At 41.4% G+C, this 22,416-nt stretch overlaps 1 protein-coding gene across 1 annotated transcript; it reads right to left on the minus strand.

Annotated features, from left to right (window-relative positions):
• Positions 1-1,104: 1,104 nt before the first annotated feature.
• Positions 1,105-22,150, minus strand: gnai1 (guanine nucleotide binding protein (G protein), alpha inhibiting activity polypeptide 1). Its single transcript, XM_039791760.1, has 9 exons — positions 21,673-22,150; positions 12,465-12,507; positions 10,682-10,823; positions 9,697-9,854; positions 5,916-6,044; positions 4,402-4,531; positions 4,031-4,184; positions 3,101-3,325; positions 1,105-2,392 (listed from the first exon to the last, which is right to left on the minus strand). The coding sequence occupies exons 1-8, from the start codon at positions 21,788-21,790 to the stop codon at positions 3,135-3,137; spliced, it is 1,065 nt and encodes a 354-aa protein (XP_039647694.1). The 5' UTR covers positions 21,791-22,150; the 3' UTR covers positions 1,105-2,392; positions 3,101-3,134.
• Between the last annotated feature and the right edge of the window lie 266 nt (positions 22,151-22,416).

The raw sequence follows: 22,416 nt of genomic DNA on the forward strand, positions 1-22,416 counted from the left end.
GCTGCGCTTTCCCATAGGCTGATGTAGGGCTGGGCAATATATCGATATTGTGATATGAGACTAGATATCGTCTTAGATTTAAGATATCGTAATATCATTATATGACATAAGTGTTGTCTTTTAATGGTTTTAAAGGCTGCATTACAGTAAAGTGATGTACTTTTCTTTTTTTTTTAAGATTATTTTTTGGGCATTTGTGTGCTTTTATTTGGATAGGACAGCTTAGACTTGAAAGGGGAGAGAGAAGGGGAATTACCTGCAGCAAAGGGCAACAGGTTGGAGTCGAACCTGCGGCCGCTTCGTCAAGGAGTAAACCCCTATATATGGGCGCCCGCTCTACCAGGTGAGCTAAACAGGGGCCCATGATGTACTTTTCTGAATTTACGAGACTGTTCTAGCTGTTCTATTATTTGCCTTTACCCACTTAGACTTATGTCCACATTACTGATGAATATTTACCGGTATCTAAAATCTAAGTGTGAAAATATTTTGTTAAAGCACCAATTGTCAATCCTAGAATATCGCCACAATATCGATATTGAGGTATTTGGTCAAGAATATTGTGATATCTGATTTTCTCCATATTGCCCAGCCCTAGGCTGATAGTTGTCAAGCAGGGACTCCCTGTTTTGAGATAACAAGGTACCTTGCTTCATAAGACAAGCATACAGCATGTATACCAGTACCTGCTTTGTATGGCAAGCTCGCCATTCATGAAGATGTGAAGTGGCACACAGTCCGACCACACAAACACTGAAGCATGAAAGCATTAGCGCGTCTTCTCATAAAGTAGATTTTGCATTTGAGATTGATGATAGAAGAAAACTATTCATCTATGAGCATATTTTAGTGGAAACCCTCAGGTCATTAGCAGACATTAAATTACAGTCTGATGTATTTCTGCGTTAGGACAGCATGTGATAGCAGCATGACATTGAAAGAAAAGATGCATGCAACAGACTGGAAAGCAGAGCTGAATTAAATAGATTCATCCTGTTTGTGCTTAAGCAGCTAATTAACATACAATAATTTAGCTTTCATTAATTTAAAAATGCTTCATCATTGTTGAAGATAAATGATGTAGAATAATACAGCTACTCCATGTGGTTTGAAAATGGTTTTTATTAGCAAAATAAGGGAGATGAGTCTACAAAGATTCTCCATCCGTGAAGAACATACACATACATTGACAGTTGTGGCAGTTTCTTTATATGAACAGATCCTGGACCATATTTATCACTCTTCTTGGCAAAGTAGAACTGATCTAAAATCACAGACCAGGCTCCCTTGGCCATCTTAGTTTCCATCACCTGAATGAAAGGCTTCATAGATCCTCAAGTAGCGCCTCTACTTTCAAATCGCCACTAGACAGCATGCAGGAATGGCGTCTGAACCTTAAAACGTTTCAGACCTCATCCTCACCTTTACACCCATCTTTTCTGTGGTTCAGTTTTTCTCCTTAACACCAAAAACTCTCCTCCACATACAATAAAATATACATTAATATGTGCCTACCCTGGTCTTTGTACTGCACTTGAAACACTTGAGCATATAATATTATAAGCTCAGTGCCTCAACTAGGCCCTAACCATTTTCCAAATGGTTGGGAAGAATGGATATTTTGTACATTGTTTAAAAACCAGACCCCCAGATCTGCAGAGCAAATGTAACAATATACATCTCCGTATTGTACTGCGTGCTCGGCCAGCGAGGCCTTCCATTGTCATGGCTGGTGGGAGGACGGGGTAAGGGGACTGTGGAGGCTACACGTTGGTCACCATGGAGACCCATGTACCTTTAGACCAGAGGGATATCTCCCTCCTCCTGATAGATCAGTGGTGTGCACATAGAAGATAGCGGGGACACTAACATATGAAAACAGTTTACCTCTTTATGTCTAGAACAATTCAGCAGGCAACAGAACAAGCATGGGGACTACGACCGCAGTAAAAAGGCATGCGAAGGCACAAGTACCAACAAACTGGACTCAAAGTTGTACCCCTTTTCTTCCCCTTTGGTTTTAGGGGAAGGAAGAAAAGAAGCATTTCCACCAACAGCAAAGTTTCCTTTTCCAGAGAGAGCGGCAGAGAGAACAGCAAAAACGTGATCTCCTCCTCCTCCGCAAAAAAATTACTATTAAACTAAATAGAAACTAAATTTAAAAAAGTGTGCGGAAAATTTGCGGCAATGCTTTTTTTTCTTCTTTTTTTTTTTTTACAATGATACAAACATCTTACACAAATGTCATAACACTAGTTCAAAATGTTCCAAGACAAAAAAACATAAATAAAGCTGTTAAAAGTGGCATATAGTACAGCACTGGTCCGTGACTGATCCTCCCGACTCTTCTCATCTTCCCCACCAAAGATGTACAATAAACTGGCTCCACTGCCTGAGGACAGAAGAGGAGAGAGAAAGAGTTGTTTTAAAGAGAGAGGTTTTGGAGAGCTCAACCTTGCCACTATCGTTGCACAAACATACTAAAAAGGGTTAGAAAAATGATTTAAGCCTTGGATAAGAGAAGGCAGTGATTTCAGCGATTCAATTATGCATTTGATGATGACGGATTACGCTGCATCTCGCTGTGGTCAATTTTAGCTATGCTCCTCCATAATCCCCCAATTCTAAAGCTCTGGAAACTAACCATTTTAAGCCAATTTGATAAACGCATTTGAGAGAAAAACATGCAGGCACACACTTTTCCTCAGCAACTCCGACTGCATCCTGATGCTATGGTGAACACACATTCAGTCAAAAATTGCTGACTGGGTGGCGATGGCGCAGTGGATACGACACGTGCCTTTGGTGTGGGAGATCTGGTTTCAATTCCCACTGCGATACGTCAACCAATGTGTCCCTGAGCAAGACACTTAACCCCTAGTTGCTCCAGAGGCGTCTTGGCCTCTGACGGATGTAGCAATTGTAAGTCGCTTTGGATGAAAGCGTCAGCTAAATGACATGTAATGTAATGTAATGTGCCCCCATCTGTGACGCAGAGCCACACGTGTGCATACACACGTAGTGCAGACCTAGGTCGAGCTCTCGTTGTTTAATTTAGATTAAGGAAGTGTGATGATGATGAGGATGAAGAGTTCCTTACCAAGAATAAAAGGTTATCTTCGTTGTCATTATCCTCAGAAGAGACCACAGTCTTTCAGGTTGTTCTTGATGATGACATCGGTGACGGCGTCAAAGACAAACTGCACATTCTTGGTGTCCGTGGCGCAGGTGAAGTGGGTGTAAATCTCCTTGGTGTCCTTCCTCTTATTCAGGTCCTCAAACTGACACTGGATGTAGGCAGCTGCTTCCTCGTACGTGTTGGAGCCTGGAAAAGACGACGAGGAGCGGGAAATCAAAACGCAGCAAAAGGGCCCGAAATTGTACATATTTATATTGTTTGAGGACTGAGGGACATGGCTGGGCTTCATCCTGCTAACTTGAAAGGTAGGGCTTAAAGGTAAAGTTAGACAAAAGCCCATTCATTAACATGTATCTTCTTTAATTTGTGAAAAAAAAAAAAAAAATGACAAGATGTGGTTTTATGGGCTTGTGTGCCAAACAATTTCTTGGCAGAGAGCAGTAACTTCCTGAAGTCTCCGCTGGCTGCTCGCCAAGCAATAGTCCACATACCCCCCCCGCCCCCCCCATAAAACCTAAAACGGATTTTAACTAATGACATACAGTACAATGTGATCATTGGTGATATTTAAAGGTGCTGGTAGGCACGGCTTATTACCTTTGGACAGTGCCAGGCTAGCAGTAAACCCGTTTTCATTCTTTATGCTAAGCTAAGCTAACCAGCTGCTGGCTCTAACCCATATCTAGCAAAAATATATCTTCTCCCAATTTTTAAAACTTTTTTTTTAATAGCAGGGTGCTTTTTTTTTTTAAAAAAGGGTGCACACACATTCAACTCCATGAGCACATTTTGAAAACATTCGTCATTACCAGGCTCTTATGGCTAATTTGTTGGAAATAAATAAATGGACCACTTTTTAGAACATTTTCTATCAAATGCTGCCAATCTTACCAGCGTATTCTGGGTAGCAGATGGTTAGAGGACTCTTCTTGATCTTCTCCTCAAACAGGTCCTTCTTGTTGAGGAAGAGGATGATGGAGGTGTCTGTGAACCACTTGTTGTTGCAGATGCTGTCGAACAGCTTCATACTCTCGTGCATTCGGTTCTGATGGGGGGAAAAGGAAGATGACGTCCATCACTGTGCTTTGCTCACTGATGCATACACTGTACGTGGAAAAAAAAATCTTGAACAGAGGCCATCCTTAATTTCTACTTCTCTGACCCGTCACGATTCTAGTAAACAGAGACCAAGTTCCCGCTGCGCAGGAACACAGAGTGCCTGCTATTCTGTTTTTCCGTGAGTCAGAGGCTGAAGCACTCACCATCTCCTCGTCCTCAGCCAGCACCAGGTCATAGTCACTGAGGGCCACGCAGAAGATGATGGCGGTCACACCCTCAAAGCAATGGATCCACTTCTTCCTCTCAGACCGCTGACCGCCAACATCAAACATTCTGGAGGGGGAGTGACATAAGTAAACATGTTCCTCATGTGTGCAAACATACATGCACAATGCAAGCAGTGTTTATGCAAACCCAAAGGCAAAAAAATAAATGGAAGAGTCGTGGCTGGTCTCGCTGCATTGTTTAGTGATGACCGTAAGTGATAGAGGGGAAAGGAAACAGACATTCTTTGTCTATTATTACTCAAAAACAACTGTGATAAAATCTTAGCAGGGCAGAGAATACTCAAGTGACCAGAAAATGCCTATACTGATTCTATAATATTAGCGGTAAACAATTCAGAACAGGAGCAGAGGCTTAGGGTTTAGCACCATTTGCTATTTGCTCAGTCAAAAGGATAAATGTGTGGCATTTTATTGCTTGTTTTAAAATGTTTAATGTAGGGCCATTCTCACTAAATGCACACCAAAGTGGCAAGAAGTCAGACATGGTGTATATCTTACAATATATATATATAACAATTTCTAGACAAGTGAATGCAACTATGAACAGCACTTTTAAATCATATTCCAAAAGGGAAAATGCGTGAATAAATCGCATAAGCATGCATGCAACTGTGGTAAAAGAAGCAACAAAAGCCTCATTTAGCTCCTGTAATAGCTCCTATTGGGCTACTAAACAGAATTTGGAAATACTATGGTTTTAAATGCAGGATTGGGGGAGGGATAGTTAAAGAAAATATGAACGTATAATTGGTGCCCAAGTAAAAACAGTAATCACATAAAACTTGTCAAAACATGTGAAAGACCGACACCCCCTTTCATTGTGCTTACATCCAGATACAAAGTCATTAAACTGTTGGAACCCTGCAGAAGAAATAATTTGCTTTTTATATAGCTGGTTAGCTAATGCTGTGTTAATCCAACATTACATATAGCAACGGCTCCTTTACAGAAGTGCTGTTATGTGTTGTAATATACAACTGTGACAATAACGGCGTGTCATCATGGCAGTGTATTTGAGCTGCTGTCTGAAATCACAAAGAAAAAGACAAACACAGAACCTTACTAAGGCTTTGTATTTGTGTGTGTGTTTATGGATCATATAACATGTATTTCTCTTCTGTTTTGTGGCCTAGCAGTATGAATTTCAATGACACTGCCAACAGCTACCAAGCGGTATCATGATATAATCAGGCCTGCTGCTGCCCCCACTTCCTGTATTTTTTCTTTTTTCTTTGTAAACAGAGGGCCACAACTGAGTCATCACTGATGCGCACAACACCTTCACAGGCTGTGTCACAACTTACAGCTGTACATGTGCAAAGGGGACTTCTATGGGAGTGAATGAGTCAGTGACAGGAAGGAAAGCTAATTAAGCCATCATGGAAAACACTTTGAGGCGAAGCCAGTTGTTACAGTGACGGAATTCTCACTTGAAGTGCAGGTCCTTGAATGTGAAGTGCGTTTCCACAATGCCTGTGGTTTTGACTCGGGTCCTCAGGACATCCTGCTGAGTTGGGATGTAGGTGGCCTGGGATATCCTGTCCAAATCGTTCAAGTAGCTGAGAGAAGGACGCAAAGAAAAAGGACACGGGGAGGGAAACATCAGAGGGAAAAGGGAGAGAGACAGAGAGCAGGAGGGGAAACACGTGGGAGAAAATGTGTCAGAAGTAACAAGGTCAAGTACATAACTTCCAGAGGAACTAACAACTCCCAGTGCATCATCAGGGATAAACCAAGTCGGATTCCATATTTCAGAAGTTGTTTGAAACAGTATACTTCTTTGTGGAGCAACATGTTACAAGACACTGAGTTCAGCATGCATCAGATGTTAGGTAAAGATAAACCACAGTTAAGTTACAAGATAACATGCATCATTTGCCTGTGGTCAATTTAGACATGATGGCACGATTGCTTATTGCTTAAATGTGCTGTTGCCTTAGAGCAAGCCCCGAGCGCTGGTATTTTCTGTGGGGGAGTGCACACTGTTTTCTATTATAAAGTTAACGCTAATTAGCTAAAATGAGGTCAAAGTATAGGAGTATGACGTACAGTTACAGTCTTTTGAATATTTCATGCCATTAGTCAGAGACAGTCTGAACTGAATTCTTTATTTCTTCACAACAGAAACTTGAGCAATATCTGATCAAATATTTAGACCGTTTCACCAGCACTGCTAGTCAATGGATTTTGGCCATGTTTACGTCCGGTCAGCTGGTGTCATTTACGGCAGATTTGTGTCTGTTTTGATGGACACACAAAAAAAAAAAAAATCTTTATTTTAAATATGCATTTTCTTGGTTGCAGTGTGTAGCTGTGTGCCAACTCAGGGGCTACAGCCTCAGCTCATGTGTATAGGTTCCTTGGGCTGCAACAGGAAATTAACTCGTCACACACTTATGTTGCCGTTTAAAACTGTGAAATGGTCTACTCTATAGTAGTTGACGTTACATTTCCATTTTATTCTCAGCGCATAGCTGTATCGTTTATTTAATTTAATTTTTTTTTTTTTTTAATTGTAGTGGCCTTGTATGTACTTGCCTTTTACATCAAAAAGTATGAACTAAAACAACATTGGTATGTATTGAGTTACATGTAAGTGTAAATATTTAATATTTTAATAGAGCATTGTACAATAAGAAGAGGAACAGGTTTTGGTTTTTCGCCAAAATGCTGGAAATAATAAAACTTAGTTTTTTTTTTCGAGGTAATAATGGACAGATGAATCAATTATCACTACACACGGCAGTTCGCATGATCGGTCCGCGTACAGTGAAGGCAATTAGTTTGTGTTACCTTATTTGACAGAAATCTATGCATTTAGCTGTGATTTCTGACAATTTGATAAACAAAAATGTATATTATGCTTGAGTGAATGAAACCCCAATTAACAAAACTAGTTAAAAAAAATTATATTAATATTGAAATAACTCACCGGGAGTCCGGTCCAGACTGGAGATAAAACTGAGACTAGCTCTCATATTCAAGTTTATGTTCTGCTTGTTCAACGGCTGTTGTAAATTGCTCTTAAACACATTTAGAGAGGATTTGAATTGCTATTTTTATTTAACATTTTTTTTTTTCCGTCTATGCAGGAAAACACCCTGAACCCTAAAATTCCCAGAGAGTGGCACTATAGCATCCATCTGAATTATTAATGGTTTCAGATGTAATTCCCTATCAATGCGTTCTCACCAAATGTTAATGCTTTTATAATCACCTCATTTTTATTTTTCCTGACTAATTTGCTTGACTGGAGCCGGGTCTTTGTGTTGCTGCTTTAATATTTCTGGTCATTGTATGGGCACATATGGTGTACTCAGGAAGTCACACATAAACATTCAGACATGTTCACACACTTGTTGTACACAAGCAAATACCTCAAGGTTAGTGCTGATTAATTACAATGGAAAAAAAGAGAGATTAGTGACTGACCTCAGGTTGATAGCAGACAAACACAAGTAATCTCTCCTTCATGCAAACAAGCTTTTTGTTTGTTTTCCAAGGTATTAAGCAGAGTAAAAAAAATAAAAAAGCACAGGTTTAGCAATGGTGTGTTCCTATTCATGAAAAGGCCCTGGACAGCAGGATTAGAGGAACCAATTAGAAAAAGGCCAACAACTTCAGCTCCCTCTGGCCGACAAAACCAGGCAAATGGCTTTTCTCCTAACAAACACAGGAGCTGCTATGTGATGATATCACTTGTTTCAACACCAAGGGCTCTTGCACAATAGAGAGAATATTTCCCCTGCATTTGTGAGATCACTTCTTATTTTTAAGCATGTGACGAATTTTCCTGTGCTGAGGCATAAGGTCAAAGATTAAATTGTCTTTCCAGCCACTGCTCTTCAGGCTTGGTAGAGGAGGGCAAATATTGACAGTGTAAAAGTCCAGGCAGATGCAGGGTGCTGTAGCTTTCTGCTCTTGGGAGCTTTTTGTTCAAGGCTGGGACAAGTTGTATTTGGCAAGTTGAGGCAGCTTTTTGTGTTTGCAGTGGAATGGCAGTAACTTGGTCATCTGATGTGACGTTGTCATTAAAGGTCCCATGGCATGAAAATTTCACTTTATGAGGTTTTTTAACATTAATATGCGTTCCCCCAGCCTGTCTATGGTCCCCAATTGGCTAGAAATGGCGATAGGTGTAAACCGAGCCCTGGGTATCCTGCTCTGCCTTTGAGAAAATGAAAGCTCAGATGGGCCGATCTGGAATCTTCCTTGTTATGAGGTCATAACAAGCAAGGTTACCTCCCCTTTCTCTGCTTTGCCCGCCCAGAGAATTTGGCCCACCCATGAGAGAGAGACATCATGGCTTTCAAACGAGAAAAGTGGCAGTTGGTCAAGGCCACACCCCCACCCTCCACCTTGCCCCGCCCTCTCTCCTCCTCAATAGCTACAGACACAAAAATGGCACATCCTAAGGAAAGCTCATTGTGGGACTGGCTCTAGTGGCTGTAATTCTGCACCAAGGCTGAATTTCGGGAAAGAGACTTCAGATACAGTATTAGGGGACCACTAAGGTCTATATAAGAGCATCCAAAGAGCACCATGTCATGGGACCTTTAAAAGTTGTTGACCAAGCAACTGTTGCCTAGGTTGTTTGTGTGTGTGTGTGTGTGTGTGTGTGTGTGTGTGTGTGTGTGTGTGTGTGTGTGTGTGTGTGTGTGTGTGTGTGTGTGTGTGTGTGTGTGTGTGTGTTAGGGGTGTTGAAATCATTGCATCGATGCATCGCGATGCCGACCTAGACGATTCCGTGCAGTGACAGACCATAATCGATTGTTGCCTACTGATGTTACTTGTTGAAAAGTCTTGATAATATATGTTGTTTTTATTTGTTGTTTGTATACCTGGAGTGGTAACAAAAATAATTTCCCCCTGGGATTATTAAAGTATTTCTAATTCGGATTCGGATTTTCCGGTTGCTGCTTTTTTTGTTTTTTGTGTTTTGTCTGTTGTCTGCTGTGTTCAAACTCAGCTACATTCAGTGTCTTTTTTAACAGCAGATACGATAAAAAGGGAAGTTCATATATACATCTGACTGCTTGAATTTGTTGACGAAACCATGTGTAGCAATAAATATCAATATTGAGGAGGTGACGCATCGGGATATGGAATCGATTTTAATCGTTGACAGAATAATCGTGAGATCAGTGAAGATTCACACCCCGTGTGTGTGTGTGTGTGTGTTGTGTGTGTGTGTGTGTGTGTTAGACTCACTATGCTGCCGAGTCATTGAGCTGATATTCGCGGGAGCGGCTGAAGCAAGCTTGAACACCTCCGTCCTTCCACAGCCGTTTAATGACACCGGCCAGCTCTCCGGTCATGAAGCCTTCCTCTGCCGAGCCTGCCAACACAAACAGCTGCCGTGCATCGTCCTGGAGGAGGAGAGGAGGACTCGCGTTAAAGTCAATATCATAAACCAACCGTCAAAGTCATTAGACCACCATTATCGTTAACATTAATCTTCCGCCAAGCTGAAATGCCAGTCACAGGGTCAATTTCAGGACAATTTTTTAGAGACAGCTGCTGATCAAACGGCCAAAACAATATGTTCTCCTATTTCTTTGTCTTTTCTTGGGACATTTCTCACTCTAGAAGTTCAAAAAAATTACTGTAGGAGTAATATAGTGTATGTTGTTTATGGTCTCGTAATATTTATTGATTATTATTATTGTGCACTTATATTGTAGGTGGTGGGCGTTTTCATCGCGGTTTGAGCGGAAGTGATAACATATTTGTTTGCTTCACCTGTTCCTGCTGGGTTTTTTGGGCTTTGACAGAGAGGCGGGTGAGCCTGGGAGCGAACACTTTCTGTTGACCGCCGCACTAACACACTTATTTCGACCCACAAACTAACTTTACATTTGGTAACCGCAGTGCTAATTGTATTTTACGTGCGGAGGAATAAATCATCGCAATACAATCTCGAGCGCGTCACAGTGTGTTTATGAATCTCAGTGTTTAGTCCCTTGCGGCAGCACTTTGCTGGACTGCTTACAGCCGCAACATTACTAAACCGAATATAATTTAAATGACTTTAAGACAACCTGAAAAGACCTATGACTACATTCAAAGACTATTTTCCCAGGAGCGTCTATTCAATGTTAGTCCCAGCTCATTTTCCAACACCATTTACTCACTTGAGGTTTCTACTCTAAACCCACCAAGTTACACTCCTCCCTCTCAGCCCTCAGTCACTCACAGCTCTTGTGGCATCGCCAAAGTCGATCTTGAGGCGTCCCATGGCTCTGATGATGGCGATGATGGACTGGATAGTGTTGCTGTAGACCACAGCCTTGTACTGCTTACATTCCTCTTCTGAGTAGCCTGCCTCGTGGATGATCCTGAAGAACGGAGGGGGAAAAAACTTGGTAAGCAGTTGAGCCATTCTCCAGCACTCAAAAAACTTGCCTGTTGCAGTGACAAACATTAACCAAATTGTTCCAAATGCCACCATCATAGACTGAAAACTCATCTTTTTCAGCTTTTGGGGAAAAAAAATGACTTCTCTATTTTCTCCTCAGCTCTCTGACTTGCCATTGTAATGCCCATTGTAATGGCCACAGAAATATATACAATGTGCCTAAACTATATGCTCCTTATGGTTGCCTGCCTAAATGATGGCGATCCAGGGAAAATCAGCTTTCTCTACAGCATTAGTGTTGGTTACTCTGAGTAAAAGCATCAGCTGAATGCTACACTGTAATGTAAAATTATTATCTTGCAATTCAATGTTTATTTTACTTTTTACTGTTTGACCTAAATTATACATAGAGACTTGATTAATAATTAGTTGTCTTACTGCTGTTTGGGAAAAAAAGAAGAGGTTAAAAGGAGGAGGCTGGCATCATTCTATAGGTTTGTCATTGTCAATAAATATAAAAATGGGAATGGAATGCAAAGAATGTTGGTTGTGTTTGCTAGAAAAATTATTTAAACGATTAATTCCTTAAAAAATAGTTGCGGATACATTTTTGATCCATCGACTCATTGATTGAATTGTGTCAGCTCTGCTTGTTAGTAATATCAATTCATTGTTGGTTTGGTCTTTTCAAGAAAAATACTGTACATAACATTACTAGACTTATCCTTTCAATACTAGAAAAAAGGGCAAGAAGCAACTTTTAACAGCTAACAATGTAAATGTAATCTGTCAGCTGCATCATTCTAAAATAAGTATAAATAATTTCCTTAAATCAGACAGATACTGTACCATATCTCACAGTCAGCACACTGGTATTCCAGTGAATTTATGACATGACATTATGTCCACTGTGAGTAAAATAACATTTACACAGGAACACACATCCTTCACAGGTAAAGAACCAATAGAAAAAGCAATATCACAGCTTAAGAGCAGCTTAAAAATGTAAAAATGAAGTGCATCTAACATGTATAACGTTGCTAATGTCTTGCTGCTTCCTGTAGCTCTGCATGGCTTACTGAGAAAGCTTATTTGCTGCTCTAGCTGTCTGTATGGTTTCCTGTTGCTCTGGTCTAAAATCATCTGGCCAAAGGACTACAGTTGAAAAGTAGCCGGCTTGCTAACACTGGCACATTTACAGAAATTTTAATTAATGTGTGTTGTCCTTTATGAAATAAATAATAAGAATAAGAATGTGTGACTGATGAGTGTATCCATGAGGGTGCTTATGAAAAATCTAATTTAAATGTAGGCCGCACGCAGCATGTGGATGATGTATAAGCAGAGTTTATATTAATGTATTCTGCTGGCTTGTCGTCATGATCCATTACGCACGGTACCTGTTTGTAATGCGATCCACAGAGCATAATGTTACCCAGAGAGATGCTAGAAAAGCATGATTGGTGTTTGACACCGTTTGTGTTGTGGAAAATGAATACTCTCTCTGTGCCATTATGCATATCTGATGAAAGAAGTCATTGGTGCTACACTGGAAGAAAGGTTTGTTTTGATTGTTCAGTGTGCAAAATGATCGGATGCAACAGAAGCAAAATGAACTCACTTCATCTGCTTGACAATTGTACTTTTCCCTGATTCCCCAGCACCTGGAAAAGACAGAAAGAAAAAGAGGTTTACTAGAGTGTGTAATGTTGCCTGTAGCGAGCCAAGTGTTTTTTCGGATCAATTTTTAACACTTATGTCACCCAGCTCACTTCCTTTATCTGCAAGTTTCCAACTAAAACACAATGTGTTTATACAATGATCTAATGTGGCCAAATGGCATGACAAGGAACCACAAATATGAAACAGAGCATAACCACCTCAACCAAAGGAGAACTGGGAAACGAGTGCGTGTGTATGTGTGTGTGTGTGTGTGTGTGTGTGTGTGTGTGTATGTATGTGTGTGTGTGTGTGTGTAACTTGAGGTCTGTCTGTGTATGACTTAAGTTAAAAGCAGAGGTGTCAAAAGTATTCACATTCATTACTCAAGTAGAAGTATAGATACTAGGGTTTAAAAAGACTTCTGTAGACGAAGTATCAACTCAAGCTTTTTACTCAAGTAAAAGTGTAAAAGTACTGGTTTCAAAACTACTTAAAGTATAAAAGTAAAAGCAATGCCATTAAGGACAAAAGCGTAGGCCGCGCCACAGTGGCCTATAGTGCACTACCCCACCTCTACAAAAACAACAATTTTCTAAAGGCCATAATTACTATAATGTTATGTTAAAATGTTAATGTTGAAAAATATGGGATGCACCCGTTTCAGCCGCATTTATGCCCATTGAAAACGAACAATAGTAATAGTGCTTTAGTACAATGCAAATACATTAAAGAACCATGTATGTGTACTACTGAGCATTAACGTGTTTCATGGAGCGGAAGATATGATGACTAGTTGCCTAGAAGTATTGTAATTAGCTCGTGGTACTTGGGTGCGCAGAGCTTGCAGCGCATTCGAAAGGAGTTGTTTTTGCATCCAACCATTTCGAAAAATTCTTCCAGGTATGGCCAGGGATGTAGAAGGGTTGGCTGGTCTTCCTGGCTACCAACCTCCTCGCTGGTGCTTGGTTGGGACATTTCGCTCGAGTTCTCTTGAGTCTCTGCCACGGACAGCTTCGTACTAGGCTACAGACAGACATCTTCGTACTAGGCTACAGACAGACATCTTCGTACTAGGCTACAGAGACATCTTCGTACTAGGCTACAGACAGACATCTTCGTACTAGGCTACAGACAGACATCTTCGTACTAGGCTACAGACAGACATCTTCGTACTAGGCTACAGACAGACATCTTCGTACTAGGCTACAGACAGCTTCGTACTAGGCTACAGACAGACATCTTCGTACTAGGCTACAGAGACATCTTCGTACTAGGCTACAGACAGACATCTTCGTACTAGGCTACAGACAGACATCTTCGTACTAGGCTACAGACAGACATCTTCGTACTAGGCTACAGACAGACATCTTCGTACTAGGCTACAGACAGATATCTTCGTACTAGGCTACAGAGACATCTTCGTACTAGGCTAAAAACAGACATCTTCGTACTAGGCTACAGACATATCTTCTTACTAGGCTACAGAGACATCTTCGTACTAGGCTACAGAGACATCTTCGTACTAAGCTACAAACAGACATCTTCGTACTAGGCTACAAACAGACATCTTCGTACTAGGCTACAGACAGACATCTTCGTACTAGGCTACAGACATATCTTCGTACTAGGCTACAGAGACATCTTCGTACTAGGCTACAGAGACATCTTCGTACTAGGCTACAAACAGACATCTTCGTACTAGGCTACAGACATATCTTCGTACTAAGCTACAAACAGACATCTTCGTACTAGGCTACAGAGACATCTTCGTACTAGGCTACAGACAGACATCTTCGTACTAGGCTACAGACATATCTTCGTACTAGGCTACAGAGACATCTTCGTACTAGGCTACAGAGACATCTTCGTACTAGGCTACAAACAGACATCTTCGTACTAGGCTACAGACATATCTTCGTACTAAGCTACAAACAGACATCTTCGTACTAGGCTACAGAGACATCTTCGTACTAGGCTACAGAGACATCTTCGTACTAGGCTACAAACAGACATCTTCGTACTAGGCTACAGACATATCTTCGTACTAAGCTACAAACAGACATCTTCGTACTAGGCTACAGACATATCTTCGTACTAGGCTACAGAGACATCTTCGTACTAGGCTACAGACATATCTTCGTACTAGGCTACAGAGACATCTTCGTACTAGGCTACAAACAGACATCTTCGTACTAGGCTACAAACAGACATCTTCGTACTAGGCTACAGACATATCTTCGTACTAAGCTACAAACAGACATCTTCGTACTAAGCTTCAGACATATCTTCGTACTAGGCTACAGACATATCTTCGTACTAAGCTACAAACAGACATCTTCGTACTAGGCTACATACGTCTGCTATTTCCTTGCTGGAGTGTGACGGGATTTGTGTCATGTGCAGGTGCGATGGATCGCGTACAAACCAATAGGGTGTCGGAATGGTATAGGTTTATACTTCTCATCCAACCACAGTCAAATTCACTCTATCCAGATGGCGCGATTTATCTGGATAGGTTTTTTGTTTTTTTAAACGATGACAAGACTGAATGAAAACATGCCGAACTGAAATAGGAGTAACGAGGCTATTTTTAAAATGTAAGGAGTAGAAAGTACAGATAATTGTGTGAAAATGTAAGGAGTACAGAAGTAAAAGGTCTACTGTAAAATAATTACTCCAGTAAAGTATAGATACCCAAAATAGTAAGGTAATACAAAGTATATGTACTTCGTTACTTGACACCTATGGTTAAAAGGAGTCTTTAAACCTCTGGTTTGGCCTCTGCTCCAGTTCCTGCCTAATATACTGATCAGTCAATGGCAACGGGCTCGGACAGATGACACGTCTTGGGATAAAGATTGCTCGTTTAGTGTTACTGAAACTGGCATCAGTGTGTTTGGAATGTTATCAGCAAAAAAAACAACAAAAAAAAACAACATAAAGGCTCTTGGCCTTAATGTGGCTCCCAACCACCAATAAATTAGATTATTATTGACAGTGTTGTGAAGTGCCGAAAAACATGCTGTCCCCTCAGGATGTGAGCGGACTCGGCGCCGGCGACTAATTACATTGACAGTGTTGTAGTTGACCGATGAGATGCTACTGTGATGAAAAGAGCTGTGGGGTGGATAGGGAAAGCATACTGTCGCGCGTGCCTTTTGCTCTGCGGATTTCTCAAACGTCACAGTGCCATGGCAACTGCTCTCGTCGTATCCGGGGACATCGCTAGTGTGAGGTCACAGTCACCGGAGTAGGCTTTGTGGTTGTGAGTGGACGTGCGTGTGACATGTTGGCTTCCACTGGGACCATTATGTATTATGCATGTGCTGCTCTTTTTCCTCTACTGTAACTAGTCACACGGAAGTGACCTTTTATTAAAAAATGTTTTCTTTCACAAAATCAAAGCCATCTATGATGTCGTCATAAACCACATTCATTAGACTCATGTCCTCTAATGGGTAGTACCGTAAACTCCATTAGATCTACTAATGTGCACTCAATGTCCTCACATTACAGGAGCGGAGGCTCATAGGGAGGTTATAGCGAGCCAATTGGCCAGTTGTTACTGATGTAACGCTCCTCTGTCACTAGGGAAGGATTTTTAAATCACTTGAGAGTGGCTATCCCCTGAGTAAACACCCACTGCTCCGCTCTCAGATCTAGAAACAAAATAAGCGGAAGTGGAATCATAACGTGAAGTCTACCACTATCTGTTACCTCGTGATACTGTCAGCAGAGACTAGATGGGTTGCTCTTGCAAAATGAATCTTCTGCCTAATCTAGTTCCACTTTCCTTAAAAAAATTAATAAATAAAAAAAATAAAACTCTGCTTTCTGACACATGCCATTAGTAGTTGAATCTGCTTCACGCTGTATGTAACAGCTCCCCCTGAGCATTATTTATGATTTATTTTTAACACTAAATGAAAAGATAAATATACATGCATCCTGTTACAGTGTGCACACTATCTGTCTGCATTCCTACAAACTTTCCTTCAGGATAATTGGATGCAATTCACTGGAGAACACATTATTTTAATTACGTGTCGCCACCCGGGTGCCGGAGAGCCCTGGAGCTAGGCGCACGTGTGCGTGTGCGTGTGCGTGTGCGTGTGTGTGTGTGTGTGTGTGTGTGTGTGTGTGTGTGTGTTTGGGGGGGTGATAGTACCGTGGCAGCTCCCTGTGCTCCGAGGCCAAACCCTGGCTGTGTGAATCCCAGTGGGACCCACACAAAGACGGCAGACAAAGACGGTGCTCACGGCTGGCTGCTGAGCTGGCACAGTTGCACCCCTGGGCCAGCCCGAGAGCCATTTTCCCAATGACACAGACACTTCACATACCGGCGCAGTGCCTCTCAATGCGGGGCGCATGAAAATCCACTTAAGGCAGACTATGAGCACAGCACACACTAACGTTCAAAGTAGTAGTTATGAAGGCAACTTTTAGCTATCTGTGAGGGAAAAACAATTCCCATCTAGAGCTGCAACAAAATTAATTACCGGTATTTTGATAATGTATAAATTTTTTCCCCCAGTCATTTACTGTATCTAGCAAAGCCAATTATGAGAAATTAATCAGCAGATCAATCGATAATGGAAAAAAAGTAAAAAATTGAACCTTCAACCTTACTCACCTCAGTAGAATTGTTATGTTGATCATTTTCCACACAAAAAGTAAAAGAAAATTTCCAATTCATCATCATTTTCACTGAACTGGAGAAGAAGATAATGCAAACTACAATAAGGAGTGCTAATCTTGATGACTTTTCAGTGAACTGCTGCTGAAGTTCAGTAGAATAGGATAATGAGGTTATGTCACGTTGGTCGAGACTCAAGAAGTACTTCGATCATCACCATGTATCACAACGATTAAATAAACAATGTGTGATGAATCATCGGAATCTACTGTACATGTGAAAAAATGCAGTAGCAGACCCCTAATGGAAAGAACAGTTGACAAAAATTGAAACCAGCAGCATAAGTGCTATGGTGATAAGCCTGCCTACGACAAAGCCTTCCATTGGTCAAAACTGGATGAATACCATAAATGCAATGTCTCAGTCCTCAGTATAATCAATGAGACGTGACCTCCGTGCTTATGTAAGTGACTTTGGCCTCTCTACACCAGTGATATCATTAGGGTGTGGGTCTTGTTAAAGCATCTCGGCAGGAATACAAAACACAGAGTCGTCCTGATTTCGAGTCACACACACACCAAGACCTTTAAAGGGTTACATGTACACCACAGGCCTGACCTATCGGTCCTCATGCAGAGTCATGTTACACACCCACAGCTTTGATACACCCACCACAAAACTGCTACAGACTCAAAACCACTGGAGCAGCTGGTTTCTGTTTGTAGCAATTCAAACTATTTTAGGAAAATCCAAGCTAACCCTTCCAGTGAAAATGCAGGGGTTTTCTTCTTCTTCTTCTTCTTCCTCCACAGAGAACAGAGCTGTTTCTATCTACCAACTGCAAACAAAAAAAATTCTCTTGGAACTCCCTTCTGGTTGATGTTCGCAAGGCAATGAGAATCTTCGTATATTAATAATGGCAGTATGGAGACAGATGTGATTAAAATGGCTTCCATGCCTGGGTCTTCTCCATTTAAAGATTCACCAAGTCGTGCTGCTAATTCTCTTGGCGAATTACCGATACGTGCTTGCGTGCCAACCAAAATTAAAAGTTAACAAAAATGTCTCTTTTTCAAGCTCCAAATCCATGGCATGAAGATAGGTTTGTGTGAGTCAGGAGGTTTACGGGGGCCAGGCAGCCAGCCCAACACGTCCACTTTTAGGTGAACGGTCCAAGGACTGGAGGTGGTCTTGGCACTATGTGCTAACTACATTAGTGATGCCACATTAGCAGCATGAGCCTCTCTACGTTTTTAACTCTTACTCCCGTCATACACATCCCTCTTCCTCTTTTACATTCTGTCTTGTACAGTTATTGTCCCATTATGATTTATTGTTCCTCTCATTCACTATCCAATTCCTCTTTTTTTTTTTTTTTTTCTGTCCCTCTCCCTCTGGGGGGATTTGTATGAGTCACTCGTGAAGGATTCCAGCAGCCTCCGAGCAGTGCTTCCCGGGGAAATGACCAGAGGGATCGATCAGCCAACAAGCAGATCAATAGCTAAAAGATTGTTACACACACACACACAACACACACACACACACACACACACACACACACACACACACACACTGAACTATTCACAGAGACATCTAATGATGCTTACAGCGATATTGGAATGCGAACAATTTACTACATTGATTGTCCATGTTTATTGAGAAGGCCCCCCCCCCCACCTATAAGATGAGTAACACAGCCATGCTGTACTGCATGTTTGGCAATGCTGGTTACATAATTAAAAATATATACATATGGTCACATTAAAGAGAGAAGAATGACAAATGTTAGACAAAGGCTAGGGATTATTAATAAGAATCTTCCCACAATTGCACGACAGCTTTAGAAAGAGTAATTAGGCTGAGGAGATTGTAATCTATTTTAGCATGTAGATATGAATAGTAGGATAATTGGGTCCTGGAGATGATGGAAATAAAATGAGTTTTTTTTGGGGGGGGGGGGGGGAGCCACAATGCCTCTCTCTACAAAGACACCGGAGCCTGCCAGCTAGTTTGGATTTGATGGCGCCCACGCTGACTCACAAAGATTCAAATCATTTTCATGCAAATTGGAGTTTTTTACGTCAGCGTAATGATTTTGTGTGTCAGTGACAGGGAGCGCACATAAGCCCGTGATTAACAGCACAGCGCTGGAGAACCAGGAGGTGACAACAGGAACCTGCCACTCACCAAATCGTCAGAGGTTTGCTGTATAGACAATTATATTCAAACATTTGGTAGGGGGTCACATCCATGTGATACAAACACACACAAAAACAACAGTTGTTTTCTTCAGGTAGCTTGCAAACACACCTCTACAACCCTGCCAACCTTTTACTACCAAGCCACATGTTTTGCTGACTTTTTCAGTTGACAGGGTGTGTTTGGAGAAAAGTGTACTCCAGAATTGCTTGCGAATCAACAACTCCAAAAACAGTATATTTCCAGGGACTGTAAATGCGCAAGGTAAACAACTCAAACTCCTAACTCGGGCGCCGCTGTCTCTCTGCAGCAGAGCTTTTTTCATTTTTAATGCTTCAGTCATTAGTAGTGTTCTCATTTTACAGTCCCTCTTTTCCTTTCTCTTGGGCATCCCAGCATGTGTGTCACTTCAGGCAGTAACCTGAAGAGGCTGCCACGCTGAATGAATCAAACACAAAACGGCAGAAAACGGTGCCAAGGCAGCCACGCGTAGGGCCACACGGCCTGGCACACAACTGTGACGGGCGCAATACTACCGAAAACAGTACAGCACCGTTAAACTAATGCCACATGGTTTGAGTCGAAGCAAAGGGTGATGAAAACTCGTATTCCACCTAACAGAAGCATAGCAGAAACTTGACCTAACTTGCTCGCTTCAATCAGCAAGTCCCATCTGGCCTCCAAGCACCAGAGGAATGCGGTCTACCTTTTAGCAAGAAAATATGGTCGTCCTCGTTCAAGCAAAACAATTCTAACGTCACAGTAAGTGTTAGGTTATATATAAATATAGCCTATATAAGATAAGATGATGTCCTTTCAACATGTGATGCAATGTTAAATTATGCAAAGAACATGAGGACATATTTAGCTTGCTTTGGCTCACAAATCTGTTTCAAAATCTTATTCTGTGTTTGCCTGATACTGGTATTGGCGTCAGATTTTGTGTCCTGGTAACCCACATACCATGTGTGTGCATGTCAACATTTCCCAAAGCTAGCCACGCAAGGGCTTGACGGAAACGTTTTTTCACCTACAGTCTCTATTTATAAGAATAACAGCGTTTCCCCACATGTAAGAAATGCCATTCAATGACATATGGCTGCCTTCTAAATGCAAGCAGTTCACACATATTTGTGCATACAGGGGTTGTCAAAAGGGCCAATGACGTGACAAAACACACGTAGCCTAATGAATGCAAGAAATCTCAATAATAAAAAAGGTATAAAAGACTTCTGTGACATTCATAATACATTCTTGTAAAGGATATCACTTTAGCAAAAATAATAGCCCATGGTGGATTCACAAACATGATTTTTAAAAATGGTTTGATATACAAAAGTCAGTCAAAATTGGCCTCGGCCGAGAGTAATGAAAGGGTCATGAGGCAACTATAGCTACATCAGGTCGTAAAACTGCTAGCTACGTTTTTGTTGACCAATGGCACTTTGGTTTAAATGGCCGTTATGTCAATCTCATTGTTTATAAGGCTTCTTGCTAAAGTGCACTTCATTATTGTAATTTCCTGCGTTTGTTGCGCAAGATGTTAGCCCTTTTCAGACATCTCTGTATGTTTCTGAAGTTGAGATGAGAACTAGACAAGGCAAGGTGTACATATCAAAACACAAGAAAACTGTAGAGAACACTACACGAGAGAAAGAAATCCCTTCAGAAGCCCCTCATTAAGCTCAACTTTGAGTTAGAAAACAGGGATTGGACCTTTAAACATCGTACAATGACATGGACCCAAAGTTTTCAGTCACATTCAGTCAGGCCTGGGCCCCTCACGAGCCACAGGCCTATTTTCACTGCATTGTACTGGACTAGACGAGAGGAAATGTGCCATTGTTAAAAGGATTACGATACAAATGGTCTAACCAACGTCACATAGAGGTGGCTGAATGGCTCTAATGTCAACAGCAGGGCAAAAGGAAAGAAACAAAAACTTGTCATGTATGTAATTCTGACTAAAAATCGGACTAAAACGTGTTAAAACACAAATTAAACACAAATAGACGTTATGTTTTTGATAGTTTGGCTTGTAACGTTTGGAAATGTTGCATTTAGTGACTAGCTAGAGTTGACAGTTGACGGCGAACTAAAGCTACCAAGGAGAGGAGTATAAGGTTATGCTTGCGATGCGGAATTGAAACTCCGTAGCTAACACTTCACAACTGACACCACGTAAAACAGCCAGAAAATAAAACCAAGACTAATGGTTTTTTTCGTGGCAGGGTGCGCTCCCCCACTGTAGCTAACAACTGCTGTAGGCGAACACGCAGCGAAGTTCGTCCACCGACCGAGTCCCCCCCCCCATCTTCTTCTCCTTCCTTACCGAGCAGCAGCAGCTTGACCTCCCTGGCTGCCTTCTCTCCGTCGTCCCGCAGGTTCCTGTCGATCATTTTACTGCGCTCCACCGCCGCCTTGTCCTCTGTGCTCAGTGTGCATCCCATCCTCGACTTCGTGTCCTTCAGACCCAGATGGTGTAAAAAAATATATATCTAAAATACCATATATAACCACATTAAATGGTTAAAACTGCCTTCACCCCGCACACGCCCTTTTTTTTTTTTTTAAATGATGGCAATCGATCTGTTCGGAGGGGAGAAAAGGGAAGCGATTCGACTTTTCAAAAATAAGAGTGGCGTTTTTTTCTGCCCGCTGGAATATTATCGTGTTACAAATCCTCTTTGAATCCGAGAGAAAGATATTTCTATAGTGAAACAATTCCTTAGTGTTGTCTCTTCCACCCGTTCACCTCAAGTCGTTGCGGCGGCCAGTGCCAGTATTGTATACAGCTCCGTGTGGAGGGAGCTGCTCTGCTGTCTCTGGGTGTGTTGCGCAAACCGCAACAGCAACCACACTTCCGGTCTGATTCTTCACAATAAAGGTGTCATTTCCACAAACAGCCTAAAAAACATTTACATGAACATTGTTTGCAATATTGTCTGTGGTAAAACAGTTATATACTATACTATGCTCTGCTGAAAGCCCATTTCTTCTCTTAAACTCAGAACATGTTAAATACAACAAATATAAAAGATACCCCTGCAGGCCTGTAGTTTAGCAGTACAATAAC

This window comes from Perca fluviatilis, chromosome 23 (assembly GCF_010015445.1).
Source record: "Perca fluviatilis chromosome 23, GENO_Pfluv_1.0, whole genome shotgun sequence".
Lineage (NCBI taxonomy): Eukaryota > Metazoa > Chordata > Actinopteri > Perciformes > Percidae > Perca > Perca fluviatilis.

Excerpts from the sequence above, each read along its gene's own strand:
- gnai1 (XM_039791760.1), bottom strand. The coding sequence starts at position 21,790 with ATGGGATGCACACTGAGCACAGAGGACAAGGCGGCGGTGGAGCGCAGT. Across the intron at positions 9,855-10,681 it reads TTGGCGATGCCACAAGAGCT|GACGATGCACGGCAGCTGTT; the intron begins GTGAGTGACTGA and ends CTCCTCCTCCAG. Across the intron at positions 4,185-4,401 it reads TGGCTGAGGACGAGGAGATG|AACCGAATGCACGAGAGTAT; the intron begins GTGAGTGCTTCA and ends TCCCCCCATCAG.